Here is a 16,470-nt window from a genome sequence, read left to right as displayed (position 1 = left end):
CAACTGCTAAACATGATTCTAAAACGAAAGCTTGGTGCATACCTGAGCCATTGCTCTTTTTAGGACAATCCGGCTTCCAATGCCCATTTTCACCGCATTTAAAACACTTGCCTTTTTGCTTCTTGTTCGTGTTCAGCCGTTTCTTTTTTCCCTTAGCTATCTTTGGTGCTACAACATTCTAGGCTTTCTTCTTCCCCTTACTTGGCTTAGAGCCTGAGGAAGACGGCCTAGAACTCATCATAGCAGCCTTTGTCTAGACCATAAGATCCTCCGCTGACTGCAACTCAGTCAACAGTTTAGCTAGGTTGTAAGCCCTCTTGTTCATCTCAAAATTGAGCTTGAACTGCTGATAGCTAGCTGGCAAACTCTGAAGGATTATAGTTACTTGGGACTCGGGATCAATGATCCCTCCCAAAACCTCAATTTGATTGAGGTGTCTCATCATCTCGAGGACATGGTCCCTCACAGATGTGCCCTCCTTCATAACCTTAGTCATGATGCTCCGAAAGGCTAAAGATTTAGCCGCTCGATTCTGAGTACCAAAAAGGTTATTAAGATTATTCATAATCTCAGTAGCAGTGTTCATGCCTTGATGCTGATGTTGAAGTACTGTTGACATAGAACCCAACATGTAGCACTTCGCCATCTCATTGGCTTTACACCACTTTCTGTATGTTTCTTTCATTGCTGCAGAAGCATTTGCAGCAGGTTCAGGTGGACATTCAGTAGTGAGCACATATTTGTACTCTTCGGCAGTAAGAACGATATCCAAATTTTGTTTCCATACGATATAGTTATGACCTTCGAGTTTGTGTTCTTTAAGAATAGCGGAAAGAGGATTCAACGACATCTTGATTTGGATTTAGCTGAGAAAATGAGTAGCTTATTGTTACAAACTATGTAAGATTCTAAAGAGAAAACCATTAAAACAGTTTAGATTCTCACAACAGTTAAATAGAATTAAGTACGCCTCTAGGGAGGTCAGGTAAAAGATTCGTATTTAACAAAATTTTGGTCACAACATCGACGAATAGTCCAGAGACCACTAAGGTGGCATGGCCGCCAAACGTTGCCTAAGCTTGTACCATTGAATATTCACCCCAATAATTTTGTTTCCGTATTGATACTCCTTCTAGGGAAGGTCGCACGCCACAAACAAAATTCTACAGTTATCTCACAAGTTAATTTAATCTTCTGAACTCTGTAATTTCTTAGGATTAAAGCTCCCACTAAGGTGGGTCGCGATAATATTGGAAATCACGTCTAGATAAAATTGAACTTTATTTTGAGAAGTCTAACCAATGAACTTGCTATTTCTTAGGATTAAGGCTCCCCCTAAGGTGACTCGCGTTAATATTAGAAACTGCTTCATACATAGACTAATTCTTTGGAGACCATATACGACAGAGATCGTAATTATTGCTTAGTTATTTTAAGTTATTGTTTTTCTTTTAATTATCACTTAAGTGAATTAGGCAGAAAGTTCACTTATATTAATTTCAAATTAATAGGTAGTTTTATTAAATCCATGAAATTAAACTAAGATAATTAAATAATTTGATTAATTAATAATTAATAAATTATAAATAATTAATCAAATATTTTCTTTAATTAATATTAATCGATTATTATTAAATAATAATATTAATTATAATACTTATCCGTATGTTCAAGAATAATACAAATAGAATTGAGTTAATTATTCCGAAAGCTAAAAAGCAATTACCTTGATGACTCTTCCTATAACTCCCTCCTCACTGATCAAAATTAAAAATTTCACAAACAAGTTAGAATGGAGTACATCAATTTCCTATTTTTTGTTTAAAAAAAAACTGAACCTGTGGTGGAATTGAGCTCTGGATCCACGTGAAAAGAAATTGATAGATTGAAAACAACGCCGCGCGGCGGAGGAAGCCAAAAGGGCAGCCATCGTGTTGATGATAATGATATAAGATTTGAGAATTTATTGCAGCAGAGATAATTTAGTTCTAGGTTTTTGTTTGATGAGGCCATGGGTTGCTAGGTCTTTTTCCCACAAAATCAAATCTTCTCCCAAATTATTCCTTTGTCCGTAATTTAAAAGTTACTAATAAAAGTTTTACTTATACTCAAATGTTAATACAACTTGTTGTATTTGATATAATATCAAATTATTATGGAGCTTAAATATCAACTCAAAAATCATTTATTTCATTTGTATTCATTAAAATCATTTAGTAGATACCTAATACGAAAACTGCAAATCTGAACTGAACTCTGTTTCAACTCGTTTTCACTTGTTTTGACTACAAAATTTCGGCAAACTCGTCAACTCGCGTAACTAGTGAATAATGGATGAAAATTCATTTAATATGCTACAAACCACATAAATACCGATGTTAAACATTAAAAAAACTTGCTAAATCACGAGTTTATTGTGCATAACTAGTATTACCACCCTTGCTACGCACGGGTAATATGATTTTCATTTATAGAATATAAATTCGAAATAATTGAACATAATTAAGAAAGTACTATCATTATATACACTTCAAAAAAAAACTTTTCCACCCACTCTAAGTGAAGCATGTTTTATTCGACCTGGAATTTTACAATAAGACATAGGATGAAATAAAGATAATGACAGTTTCCATTTCAGAAAATGTGTTAATTAGAGTAAGACAACACACGTAAGTAACTCACTTCCATGGAAACGTGTTCCAAGTCTCTCAATTCTCAGAAACGATATCTACTTCATAAAATCATACATATAACAGTAACACACAAAAACAACACAACGATAAAAACAAGTTGTTGTGTCACTATATCTTGCAATAAAAAAAGGGTTGAAAAGCATAACATATTAAAAGTGTTGGACTTTAGTGAATCGTGCAATGGAGTGAAGCCCGGCCCAAAAATAGATGAATAGCTACTTCTAAAGAAAAGATACCACATCACTAAAAAATTTAGGGATGTCAATCGGGTCGGCCCGTCGGGTTCCGGGCCAACCCACTCGGGTTGCAGGTCAATCAGGTGCGGGCTAATCGGGTTGTGATTTCTTTCGGGTTATAAAGGTTCAACCCTAGCCCTAAAAGCTCAGGTTTTGGGCTAGCCCAACGGGTTAATCAGGTTGCTACCGATAAGTTTAACATGCGATCAATCCAATAAATAATGATGAAAATTAGTTTTATTTATAAAATGTAAAATTTTAATTATGATAAATTTTAGATATATGCTTAAACACAATCATAAACATGATCAAATACTAATATTTGAGATATTTTGTGAAATTATAATGCATGTTTTAGAAATTTAAATATTTTTTTAGTGAATTAGAAGTTTTTTAATTTATTTATCAATTTTTATATTAATAAAAATTCAATATATAATATGTATATTTAATATAAAATTAGAAAGTTATTTTTTAGTTATCTATATTATAAAATTAATCAATGAAATGTCGAATTAGGAGTACAAATATTGAATAATAGAAATTGTATCGGGTTTTCGGGCCAGCCCATCGGGTTTTCAGGTCTGGCCCTAACGGGTTGCGGGTTAATCGGGTGCGGGCTAATAGGGTTTTAAGTTTATCGGGCTAGAAATTTTCAACCCTAACCCTATAAATTTAGCGGGCTATTCGGGCCATCCCACGGGTTGCGGGCTACACTGACATCCCTACTAAAAATACAAATCACATTGGCTTAGTTATAGGCCTAAGTTGCCCACGCGATGTTAGTCCATCAAATATATAAATGGGAGGGGGCAAAATTAAGTTAGGGAAATTTGGGAATTTGAGAAGGAGTAAAATATAAGGAATTATAAAAAAAATTGCCTTTAGTGAAGGGATGTACATCTTACTTTATCTGTGGTGTGTGTTTGTGCAAAGAGAGAAAACATGTGACAGTCGGTATATTTGGTAAGGATTGATTCAATTTGAACTAGAATTAAATTTTGAAAAGATCAAATCAACAACTCAAATTATTCAGTTCAGTTAACACTTTTGTTTCAATTTGGTTTGATATGATTGATTCTGTTATTTCGATTTGGCAACTTTTGTGATATAAATTTAAAATAGACAAATATGCACCACAAAATGAAATAACAGATTTTAAAACAATAGACAAAACCATAGCTAATAAAAATTTTAAACTTACCATTCAAATTGAAATATGTAATAATATGCCATCATCATAGTAATTAACACTGAACATTGGAACCTTATATCTGCACCACTCATGTTTAGCAACAAACAGTCTACGAGAGAGTTGTTTTAGTATGGTTACTGATAAGTCGTATTCTAGGCTTTGGTTACTGGTCAGTATAATGTGCATAATTGGAATATATTCTGCAAAACAGTTGCTAAAGTGTGCAGGGAAATGTTCAAGCCAGTACGGGAATGTTCGGAGAATTTAGATGAAAAGGGCGTCAGGATGTTGTTATCCTGACCAGTATGCATGCCGAAAAGGCTCAAGATGGAGAAGAAGGATAGCTGGGAAGATCAGCCGCAAACCAGGGGGCAAAAGAGTCATTTCATGTTTGAAGTCTACCCTAAAAATCAAGGGAGGCCTCCCTATAAAAGGAAGCCACTTGGAGAGAGAATAATCATCAAGTAGTTAGTTAACTCCTACGCTTAGTTAGAAATCTCTCTTCGGTAGATCACTTTCACATTCTCATTCCTCGCCGACAGCCATGGTCACCTGAAGCTCATCAGTTCGCCGGAGTTCCATTCTCTCGTTCCAGCCAGCGTGTCTCGCAGTGTCAACAGTTTCATCGCCCGGAGTGGCAAACAATCTTTATTGCTTTCTTAGTTAATCGCATTCTGTTTTCTTACGATTGGATTTGTTGCACTTTAAATATTTGCTTACTTTGAAGTATTAGTTGTGATCCAAACGTTTTATTGAGTATGAAGTTGTTTTCCAGCATCGGTTCATGTTTGTTTTCGCTTCTTTCTACCTAGATAGCTTAGATCTAGCTGTTAAGGTAATTTCCAGTGTGGAATAGCATGTTTTAACTTCTGTAGTTAATTTCTCTGAGTTTGCAAGTCTAGATAGCTGTTAGATTTTAGATCTGAATTAGTTAAGTGCGAAAACCCAGTTTACGTGATTTCTGCCACCCTGCATGTTGACCAGTAAGCATAATTGCAGTTTCAGTGTTCGATCTTTTGATTTGAAGTTTTAATTGTAGATCTGTGTTCTTGAAGTTGTTAATCTGTGTTTTTATGGTGATGAATCTGGTTTTGCTGATCTGATTTGATTTATGTTGAAGAAGACAACATCTCCATCCAAGTTTGAGACCACTTTTGCTTTTTAACAACTTTTTACTTTTGTCTTTACTTTTCACCTGTTACTTTTCAGGTCTGCAGGTCTAGTCACCTAACTACCTCTTTTACTCTGATATTCCGTTTAGCCTTTTATAGTAAACTCGTACCTTCTACATTTATTTCTGAAACATCATGTTCCCCACTCACACGTACACAACCGTCTGTTTAACATCTCTCCCGCCTCCTAGTCAGTAGAGTACCACCTTAAATTCCAGCCTAGATAAGTCTCAACCCAAAGCGTGGTAGCTAACCAAACCTTTCCAGAATATCACCACAAATCCCAAAACACATTCATCTCTGTGGGATTCGACCCTTATGTCCACTATACTAGCCAGTAGAAGTGGGTTGAGGATTATTGATACCAGGTTCAGGATTAGCAGGGACTTCCATACTGATCAGTAGGATACACCCTTTGCTTGAAACGACACCTGCACAAACCTGCTCTTTCAGTTACAGAAAAGCAACATGTCGAACAGTTGGCGCGCGAGAGGAAATATACAAAACATGGTTTCATTACATTATGGACACGAAACCAAAGTAATTGACTGGATATACAAAAGAAGCTGCATTGCAAGTTTAGTAATGTTTCAATACTAGCTAAGTCATCCAATCAAATTAGTCTTCAGGTATCAAAAGAAGCTGCATTTTCTTCCTCGCCATAGTTATGCTGCAGCAGCAAAAAAGAATACTCAACAAGATGACATAAAGACAATGACAGTTCCTTTAAATACAATTAGAAGAAGACAACAAACAATTACATACTATATTTAGCTTAAGACCAACCAGTTGAAGTGTTTCACTTGTTCAAGATACAAATGCTACTTCAAGAAAACATACCCCTTTGTCTCGTCCCAAACACTAAACAACACTGCATGAAAATTTGTGCAAGAAACCAAATGTTTCCCTTTGAATGGAAACCATAAGCAATACTCAAACCTAGGGCTGGGTCGATACGGTATATTGTACTGAAAATTTTGTATTGTTATCGTATCGAAAATATCGATATGAAAAAATTTAATATCGTTACTGTATCGAAAGTTTCGGTATGTATAATATCTATACAGTTACCATGTCGAAATTTCGGTATATCGTACCGAACTTTGGTTTACCGTTCTGAACGGTATATCGAAATTAAAAAAGTAATTATATTATTATTATAATCAGTATAAATGCTATGTATCGATAATTCAATACGTATTGATTTTCGATATATTTCGGTATACTGATAATATCGATATATATCGTATATTCGATATAAATTGGTAAACCGCGGTATAAGAAAATTTATGTCGTTATTGTATCGAAAACTTACGATACGGTATTGTATCGTACCGAAAATTTTTGTATACTGAAAATTCGATATTTTTCAGTACGATACCATCGATGTACCATTTTTTCGGTATATTTACCCAACCTTACTCAAACCCATTCTCCCTTATAATATGATGGAAAAAGGACAATCAAATTGACAACAATCTATAGAAAGATTAAGTCTTATAAATTACCCCTGGATGTGGTGTTGTGTTCATTGGTGCACCGCCAATAATTGTACTTTGCTTCCTCTTCTACTATAATTTTATCGATGAGTTCAATATCTGCCTGAAAAAAGTCCATGATAATACATAGATGAACAAAAACACAATAATAAAATAGATATTATTCAGGTTAACTACGTTCATCGTGTGATCGTCCATCCAACACAGTTACTAATCCTACCTCATGATTCTAATCATTTACCAAAGAAACAGATTTCGCAAACTATTTGCGAACCCATAGCTAGAAATCAGCCCTAAACAGAATTAGACATTTAAACAAATTACAAAATCTCTTTTAATCGACCAAAATTCAAATCCCTTATTTACTATTAGTTTGTTTTCTATCTATAATCAACCAACGATGAGTATGAATCGAATTCAAAGAGCAATAGGCTTCCAACAAATAATTAAATAACAAAAATACAGATCATAGAAGAAAACGAACCATATGTCTGTTGGCCTCAAACATCTCTCTAATAGCACCAGCCTTGGAAGGTCGATGAAAATAAAAAAAGAAACCAGAAATCATCAAATAAAAAGCTAATTAAATAAAAAGCTAAACCAGAAAATGAACCAATTAGGATAAAACTTACATGAACCCTAGGAGTATCCTTGAGCGCTCTCCTATATAGGATCTGAACCTTATCCTTTTGTGCCGCTCGACGAACTTAATACGACGCTGTGGACTCTTCATCATCGACGTTCATGTTATTAGGCCTCCCTTTTAACGGGCTATTGCGTACCCTGATTGAACTCCCTCACATGATGTCGGGCCGGAGTGTGGGGGCCACCGAGGCGACGGAATCGCCTTTTGCTGCAAAGATTTAAATCTCGTAGCTAACTCCATATATATCACTACTCTACTCTTGCACAAAATCGGCTGCATGTTTTTGGCCAAAAACATATGTCACAAGAGTATCATTTTAGTCTATTAATTGATTATGGCTATAATTTAAATTTCCTTAGCATATTAATATGTATCGAAAATACAGTAAGTTTTTTTCACCTTTAATATTTTATATTTTATTGCAGCAAAAAGGCGGTTCCGTCGCATTGACGGCCCTCACACTCGGGCCCGACATCATGTTAAGGGTTTTAATTTGGATACGCAGTAGCCTGTTAAGGGGGAGACCTTAACCCACTGGCTGCCAGAAGCCCATCTCCCAAGGCGAAGCAGCTACACAGCAGTACTGGGATTGAAATTGTTGATGCATGTTAATGCATTTAAAAATTCTTATTTATTGTATAAAATGTAAGTTTTCTTCCACCTTTGACATTTTGTATTTCTTCCTTTAAAATATTCTTTAATTAATTTTATGTATTATCAATACTGTTGAAAAATGTATGTATTAATTAATTATTTATAAAATGGTAAATAATATTGTACAACATCTAAATTCATTAGTATATGCAGAAAAAAAGTTATTATAGAAAATAAAAAGTTAAGTAACTTTTGAAATAAAAAAATTACACAAATATATAAATTAGTGAAAATATTAAATAACATGTTTTAAACGGCTACCTATATTCATTATTATTGGGCCTTAATGTAAAACCAAAATAAATGTAAAAATTACTTCAATTACATAAATAAGTACTCCATCTCCATTTGTCCTTATAATTTGTTAATATTTGACTAGGCACATGTTTTAAGAAATGTAATAACATGCGGATTGAAAAAGTTAAAGCACGCGGATCCTACTTTTATAAATAAGTTATCATTGTCTAAATCACGCGGGCGAAAATGTGAATTTTCACCCACGTATACTTTGCGTATACAATTTCGGCTAAATATATTGTGTACTTCGATGAAATTTCAAGCATCTCTCAACATTTCAGGACATCTCTCTTCAACTTTCGTATATTAGCATACATAGCCATTATTGTGACTTGGATTATTCTAATATTCACCAATATATCAACATAATTAAGAATCAAGCATGCTAGTCAAACAAATAATAGTATTTTATTATTGAGAATCAATGACAAAAATAAAAATAAAAACATCACATAAATAATCATTATTATTAATCTCATTAATCACAAATCAATTTTATTAATTATAAAACAATCATAAGTATATTATTAATTATTTTTGGTAAGGTAGAAAAATCAAAATAGCTTCAATCAAAGATTGTCTTAAAATGATTACACAACTCATCAATTTTATAATTACGTATAAATTAACATTTCATATTTAATTAATTGAAAATCAACTAACAATAAACCATTGGTCAACTTAAAAAGTGCAATATAACACTCTCCTTGTAACACCCCGACTTTTTCTACCTTTTTATTGAGTTCTTGAAAGGACTGTCGTTTGTGCACTTGAAAATTTTTTCGACCTTGTTTCTTTTGTCGAGAGAAGTATTTCACTTTTGAGGCCAAACAATTATTCTTCCTAGCCCAATTTGAAACCCAATTGTTACGAGCCCAAAATGATACCTACACGAAAGAATAGACCACGTATCAAATACACTTTCGACAACAAATCGAGACGAAAAGTTGGATAAGAACCGCGTCACATCAGGCACGTTTTCCAAGTGGATAAGAACCACGTCACATCAGGCACGTTTTTCAACGCCGCATTAATTACGCGTCACATCGAAACGAAAAGACGTGAATTTTTGTCTTTTATGAAAAAATTTTCTATAAATACAACCTCCTTTCATTTCATTTCATTTCTTCGCAATCGAGAATCCGAGAGAGAGAAGAGAGAGGGGGAGCCGAGAGAGGAATGGAGAGGAGAAGATGATGAAGGGAGGAGCCGATGGCGGCGGATCCGCGACGGCGGATTCGTGGCAGCGGCGGCGGCGGTGCGGCGAACCGAGAGAGAGAGACGGAGGGATGGCTGGACGGCGACAGCAGCGTCCTCCCGGCTTCGCGTCTTCCCGGCGAGACAGCAGCGGCGTCGCGTCTCCCGACAGCGACGGCAGCGGCCCTGGCAGCAGCAGCTCTTCCGGTGAATCGGCGGCTGCACTGACAGCGTCGTGACAGCAGCGGCGCTGCGTCTTGATCGAAGGAAGTGCAGCCTTACCTTCCAGCGAGAGGAGAAAGAGATGAGCACGGCGTGAAGGCTTTAAACGATCGAGGTGGGATTTTGAACTAAAGTGTTTCCAAGAGCTTTCGTTTTAATATATATCGGTTTGAGCATCATGTTTTATGTGATTTATGTGCTTTAAATGAAAGTGATGTTATGCGATTTTTTTGATTGAATTGTGTGAAGTTTGATTTGAATCTTTGGTGAATGATCTAAGTTTATGTGCAAACATGTTTAAGAGAGTCTTATCAAGCATGATTTCGTGTTATAAGCATGAGAAAATTATGTTTGGATGATTGAGGAAGAAACTCAAATTTCGAATTTGTGAGTATGAAATTTGTGGTGTTCGGATAGTGGATTCCGTCATGTATTTGACTGACCAAACGATTGGATTTTGGTATGAAAATTTTACTGAGCTAATTTCAAGGTGATTTCTGTGTCTCGTATAAATTTCAGCCCTTTTTGTCGAAAAATGTATTTTTGAAAAATGTTTGAAGTCGACTGCGCAATTCTGCCAGTAACATGTGTTCTCGGCCAGAATGTTTCGAAATCTGTTTGACCAACCAAATGACCTCCGATCGATTTGATTCTTGAACTAGATGAAAATTTGGAGTGTCTTCTGAGTCTTGTGAAAATTTCAGCCTTATTGGACATCGTATGAATTTACGGTGAATTTTTCAAATGAACTGCGCAGTGCTGCTAGAATTTTATGTTCCGATCAGAGAGTTGTATAAATGTTTTGACTGACCAAATGACACGATTTCGGTGTGAAATTTTAACTGGGTGAACTTGAATGTGTCTACTGTGTTGTGACCAAGTTTGAGCTTCATATGAGGTCGGATGGATTTTTAGTGATTTTTACAAAACGGTCGCGCAGTTCTGCCAGTTTTATGCCTTAATAAAATAGTGCTTATTTTCAAGATATATGGTGTTATATGATGCATGTATATCTAAGGAGTGTGTTTATTGGTGTGGTTAGGTGTTGCACTTTGAAATATGTTATGGTGTGTTTTTCCCTCTTGTGTTGAACATTGGGTTGGGTAAATTGAGAAAAACGATGAGAGAGGAACGATAGGACATGCATAGAAAAAAATGAGTTTATGGAAGGCTGACTTATGTTGTGATGTTGGCAAGGATTATTGTGTGTACGTGAGCACAAGGAACGAGGGTTGCCTTAAATGGATATTGAATGGTTTAAGCAAACGAGGTGGACTTTCTGTTAAAGTTACAGTTTTTTTTTACGAAAAGTATATTTATGTGAGCTTTCGAACTAAAATGTTTTTATGAAGGTTTTTAGTTTACTATAAAGTGGTTATGAGAATTGTTTTATGTGCTTTCTATTTATTATATGATGTTAAGTGCGAGCTTGCTAATTAACGTGAAGTATTATGAAAAGTGCTATTTGCTTGGTGTTATTATATGATGTTATGTGTTGCTTTACGATTGCTTATGAAGTGTAGCCTGCGTTGATTCTTGAGTTCGGCTTTGACCGATAGAAATGAGTTTTGATCCAAATACGTTTACGACGAAAAAAAAGAGATGAAGTTTTGAAGTTTTGAAGGTTATATGTTCTTCTTTTGATGAAAGAAAGATGAGTTATGTAAAAAAAAAAACGGTCTTACAGAAAAATAAAGTTGAAAAGGTTATGTCAAGCCATATTTTGTTTTGGAACTATGCCTATCTGACTGCAACGATGAATGGAATGGATTGATGGGTGACCGTGGGAGGTAACCACTTCCCCGGCACTTGAATGGAATGGATTGATGGGTGACCGTGGGAGGTAACCACTTCCCCGGCACTCGAATGGAATGGATTGATGGGTGACCGTGGGAGGTAACCACTTCCCAGGCACTTGAATGTTAAGATATGATGAATGATGAAAGGAACGATGAATGATGAATGGAATGGATTGATGGGTGACCGTGGGATGTAACCACTTCCCCGGCACTTGAATGGAATGGATTGATGGGTGACCGTGGGAGGTAACCACTTCCCAGGCACTTGAATGTTAAGATATGATGAATGATGAAAGGAAAGATGAATGATGAATGGACTGATGAATGAACAAGAGATAGTGAAATCGGGTTTGTCAGATACGGCATATGTTCCAGGAAAATAGATCGAAAGATCGCTTTTGAAAAAGGAAAAGAAAAATGTTTAGTGTTCTCGGACTTTTCCTAAAATCCCGAGTTCACTCAAAGAGTGGCTTGACAAAATCTATTTTTATAAAATATATTTTGGCACGTGTCCACTGAGTACACCAAGTACTCAGCCCTGCATGTTTTCTCTATGTGCAGGTTGAGCGGTGACGAGCGCGGTGGGTGTTGAGCATGAAAGTGAAGAAGATTGTAAATAAAACTTTCTGAATATATTATGTCTTCATACATAATAGTATTCTACTCTCGAATGCTTCCGCCAAGTATTGTTGAGATAATTTTATCTCGAGTTGCTGATTGTTGAAAAGACACTCTGATTTTATTCGAGCTTTTCCCATTTGTTTGGAGCTAAAGTCGAGTTTGCACTCTGTGTATCATACACTCTGATATATATTATTCTTTTAAGCTAATTGAGTCTTTCTTATGAACTGTTATCCTTAAATGCTATTCTTAAATGTTTGTCCCTTGGTCACGATCGCCTCGTTTGTAACACCCCTGGGGTGGGCGGGCGTGACAGAATGGTATCAGAGCAATTTTTCTTTCCGCTCTGGACCCGAGAGTCTTTTTCAGTCTTAGTCTAGATTCGATTCGCTAGACTAAAATAAGGTTAAATTTGGAAGGCTCAACATCCCGCTTCGCCACGCTCAACCAAGAAAGAGGTAATATTTTTTTTATTTGAAAATTTTTATGAGAAAGTTTCGGAGAAAGGACGACGAGAAAATTTTTGAGAAGGAAAGAGGAGAAAATTTTATAAGAACGAGGAAGTAGATTCTTTCCATGAGGGATCGATTTCAAGTTGAGAAGAGTAATTGCTGATGTTTAAAAAAAAAAAAAAAGCGAGTTGTGAAGAGGAACGATTGATTGTTTGTTTTTACATGAAAGATGAAAGTTGATGTTCAAGTATGTTTTGAGTTTTGAGTCAAAACTTTTACTTTAAAATTGAAATTAAGATTGTAAAATTTCTAAGGAAAGTGTGAAAGTGTAAAGGAAAATTTTTGTTTCTAAAGTTTTGAATGTAAATGTGAAGTGTGAAAGTGTTTTGCTTTGGGATGTGAAAGTGTTGTGTGTGTTATACTAAGTTGTTGAGATATGAGATGTTAAAATGTGTTGTGAACCTAGAGTGCCTAAGAAATATGTTAGATTGAATGATATCGAATTTAGTTGTTGACAACTGCAATATCACTTTTCCGAGTGATAGGACAAATGGAAATATGTGGTGTGAACTCGAACTTTATCGAATGATTACAAATTCAGTATTGTTTTTCCCTGAATGACAAGAACAAGGAGAATGCGAAAAGACATAGCATATGATAAAGAGTTTAAGAAAAGAAGAAGTGCAAATTGAAGAGATGTTCCAAACGAGAAAACGTTCGAGGCAAGAAGAGATGTGAAATGATGTAATCCTACAATGGAGGTAGAGATCATACCTGCGATCTAATAAGATAAATCCGATCTTCGGCCAAAGGTGGCGATGCAACAAAAACGACCGTTATAGCATGTTGAGAGCGCGAGAATAACTACAACGTTTTAAAAGAATGACGGTTATCACGTGCAAAGAATATTATGAAGATATGACTTATGATTAAAATGTTTCTTAAAACGATGTTACCATTTTGGCCTCAGAAAGACGAGCGAGGGAGTGTGACCCTCGTAACTAGAATGAAAATTTTAATCAGCAGTACTTACTTGGATCCTAAGAAATTCTTTCTACATTCTTTCGATTAACAGGGAGCCTTGTCAATTTAAGACCCTGTTTGACTCAAACCTTGCAAGTAATGCTCATTATTTCTTTTTCCTATGTCAAGTCATGACTCATTTTTCAGTTCTTGAAAATTTGTGCTTGTCTTTGTAACTTTGGACATCTTGATTAGTAGTCCTCTTTGATTCATCTTTCGTAAGGAAAATATTTTGACCTTATGAGCTTCTGTCATTGAACTTCGTTCCTAAAGCTGTTTGCAGTTATGACCTTTAGTATGATCACATCTCCCATACATGTTTCTTCAAAGGATGGAATATTCTTTTTGGAACTTTTGTACACCTTTTATTTCGTAACTATGCATGCGGCAAGTTCTTCCTTGCAGAAGTGAAATTCTTTTTGGCTCAGTTTCACTACATATTGTTTCATGCTCAATGATTTTCTTTCTGCAATACCAAGTTAAGGCTATTGTGTCTCTTTTTCCTTAACGTGGTTGATCTAGCCGATCTTCCTAAAAAGTTCACTTCACGTTGGTTGCAATCCTATGAATCCATTGATGTGACATCATTATTCAATAACATGATGTCATCGAACCATGATCAGTGCTACCTCATGACATTTGTCTATGCTTCTAAATCCTCCCACGATTGACCATCTCGTGTCATGACATGTTTGAACCATCATTCATTGATGCCGAAATTTTACAAATTTGATTTGACAATTGAAATATCTTATTTTGCAGTCTACTATGGAATTTGAGACTTAATTCAGTTTCATTCTGTTTTCAAGATCTACCTCATATTCCTTCGAGCTCTCATCAGAAGTAAAGTTTCAAGCTTTATGAGTTCATCTGAAACCTTAATTCCCAGAATGAACATGATAAGTTCAATGGAACTTAGACCTTGCTTTATTTTTATTTTTCTTCAAACCAATTTTTGCAAGTTGATGATGCGATCTAAAAGAGTCGAGCTAGAAATGTTGTTCTTGTTTTCTTGATTAATTCTGCAGCCGTTCTGATTAAGACACTTTCAACAGTGTTGCTACGATTTTGAAATCAGTTCATATCCAAGTAAGACTGCTTGATCAATTTTCGAGTTCTTGATACTAGGCTTGGAGGAAAGGGTGAGGTTGAGCTTTTCGAATGACGTAAGCAAATTTCGGGACGAAATTTTTGTTAAGATGGGTAGATTGTAACACCCCGACTTTTTCTACCTTTTTATTGAGTTCTTGAAAGGACTGTCGTTTGTGCACTTGAAAATTTTTTCGACCTTGTTTCTTTTGTCGAGAGAAGTATTTCACTTTTGAGGCCAAACAATTATTCTTCCTAGCCCAATTTGAAACCCAATTGTTACGAGCCCAAAATGATACCTACACGAAAGAATAGACCACGTATCAAATACACTTTCGACAACAAATCGAGACGAAAAGTTGGATAAGAACCGCGTCACATCAGGCACGTTTTCCAAGTGGATAAGAACCACGTCACATCAGGCACGTTTTTCAACGCCGCATTAATTACGCGTCACATCGAAACGAAAAGACGTGAATTTTTATCTTTTATGAAAAAATTTTCTATAAATACAACCTCCTTTCATTTCATTTCATTTCTTCGCAATCGAGAATCCGAGAGAGAGAAGAGAGAGGGGGAGCCGAGAGAGGAATGGAGAGGAGAAGATGATGAAGGGAGGAGCCGATGGCGGCGGATCCGCGACGGCGGATTCGTGGCAGCGGCGGCGGCGGTGCGGCGAACCGAGAGAGAGAGACGGAGGGATGGCTGGACGGTGACAGCAGCGTCCTCCCGGCTTCGCGTCTTCCCGGCGAGACAGCAGCGGCGTCGCGTCTCCCGACAGCGACGGCAGCGGCCCTGGCAGCAGCAGCTCTTCCGGTGAATCGGCGGCTGCACTGACAGCGTCGTGACAGCAGCGGCGCTGCGTCTTGATCGAAGGAAGTGCAGCCTTACCTTCCAGCGAGAGGAGAAAGAGATGAGCACGGCGTGAAGGCTTTAAACGATCGAGGTGGGATTTTGAACTAAAGTGTTTCCAAGAGCTTTCGTTTTAATATATATCGGTTTGAGCATCATGTTTTATGTGATTTATGTGCTTTAAATGAAAGTGATGTTATGCGATTTTTTTGATTGAATTGTGTGAAGTTTGATTTGAATCTTTGGTGAATGATCTAAGTTTATGTGCAAACATGTTTAAGAGAGTCTTATCAAGCATGATTTCGTGTTATAAGCATGAGAAAATTATGTTTGGATGATTGAGGAAGAAACTCAAATTTCGAATTTGTGAGTATGAAATTTGTGGTGTTCGGATAGTGGATTCCGTCATGTATTTGACTGACCAAACGATTGGATTTTGGTATGAAAATTTTACTGAGCTAATTTCAAGGTGATTTCTGTGTCTCGTAAAAATTTCAGCCCTTTTTGTCGAAAAATGTATTTTTGAAAAATGTTTGAAGTCGACTGCGCAATTCTGCCAGTAACATGTGTTCTCGGCCAGAATGTTTCGAAATCTGTTTGACCGACCAAATGACCTCCGATCGATTTGATTCTTGAACTAGATGAAAATTTGGAGTGTCTTCTGAGTCTTGTGAAAATTTCAGCCTTATTGGACATCGTATGAATTTACGGTGAATTTTTCAAATGAACTGCGCAGTGCTGCTAGAATTTTATGTTCCGATCAGAGAGTTGTATAAATGTTTTGACTGACCAAATGACACGATTTCGGTGTGAAATTTTAACT

At 36.2% G+C, this 16,470-nt stretch overlaps 2 protein-coding genes across 2 annotated transcripts in view; both read right to left on the bottom strand.

The window, feature by feature from the left end:
- The window catches only part of LOC121783379, a 447,925-nt gene that overhangs the window by 156,825 nt on the left and 274,630 nt on the right, over positions 1-16,470 (bottom strand). The window lies entirely within an intron of this gene.
- Positions 254-850, bottom strand: LOC121784325. Its single transcript, XM_042182485.1, has 2 exons — positions 467-850; positions 254-367 (listed from the first exon to the last, which is right to left on the bottom strand). The coding sequence occupies exons 1-2, from the start codon at positions 848-850 to the stop codon at positions 254-256; spliced, it is 498 nt and encodes a 165-aa protein (XP_042038419.1).

The sequence above is a fragment of the Salvia splendens genome, chromosome 21 (genome assembly GCF_004379255.2).
Source record: "Salvia splendens isolate huo1 chromosome 21, SspV2, whole genome shotgun sequence".
NCBI classification, from domain to species: Eukaryota; Viridiplantae; Streptophyta; class Magnoliopsida; order Lamiales; family Lamiaceae; genus Salvia; species Salvia splendens.
The sequence above is the reverse complement of the archived record's forward strand: the minus strand, read 5'-3'. Positions and strand labels throughout refer to the sequence as shown.

Excerpts from the sequence above, each read along its gene's own strand:
- LOC121784325 (XM_042182485.1), bottom strand. The coding sequence starts at position 850 with ATGTCGTTGAATCCTCTTTCCGCTATTCTTAAAGAACACAAACTCGAA. Across the intron at positions 368-466 it reads TTATGAAGGAGGGCACATCT|AGTTTGCCAGCTAGCTATCA; the intron begins GTGAGGGACCAT and ends ATAATCCTTCAG.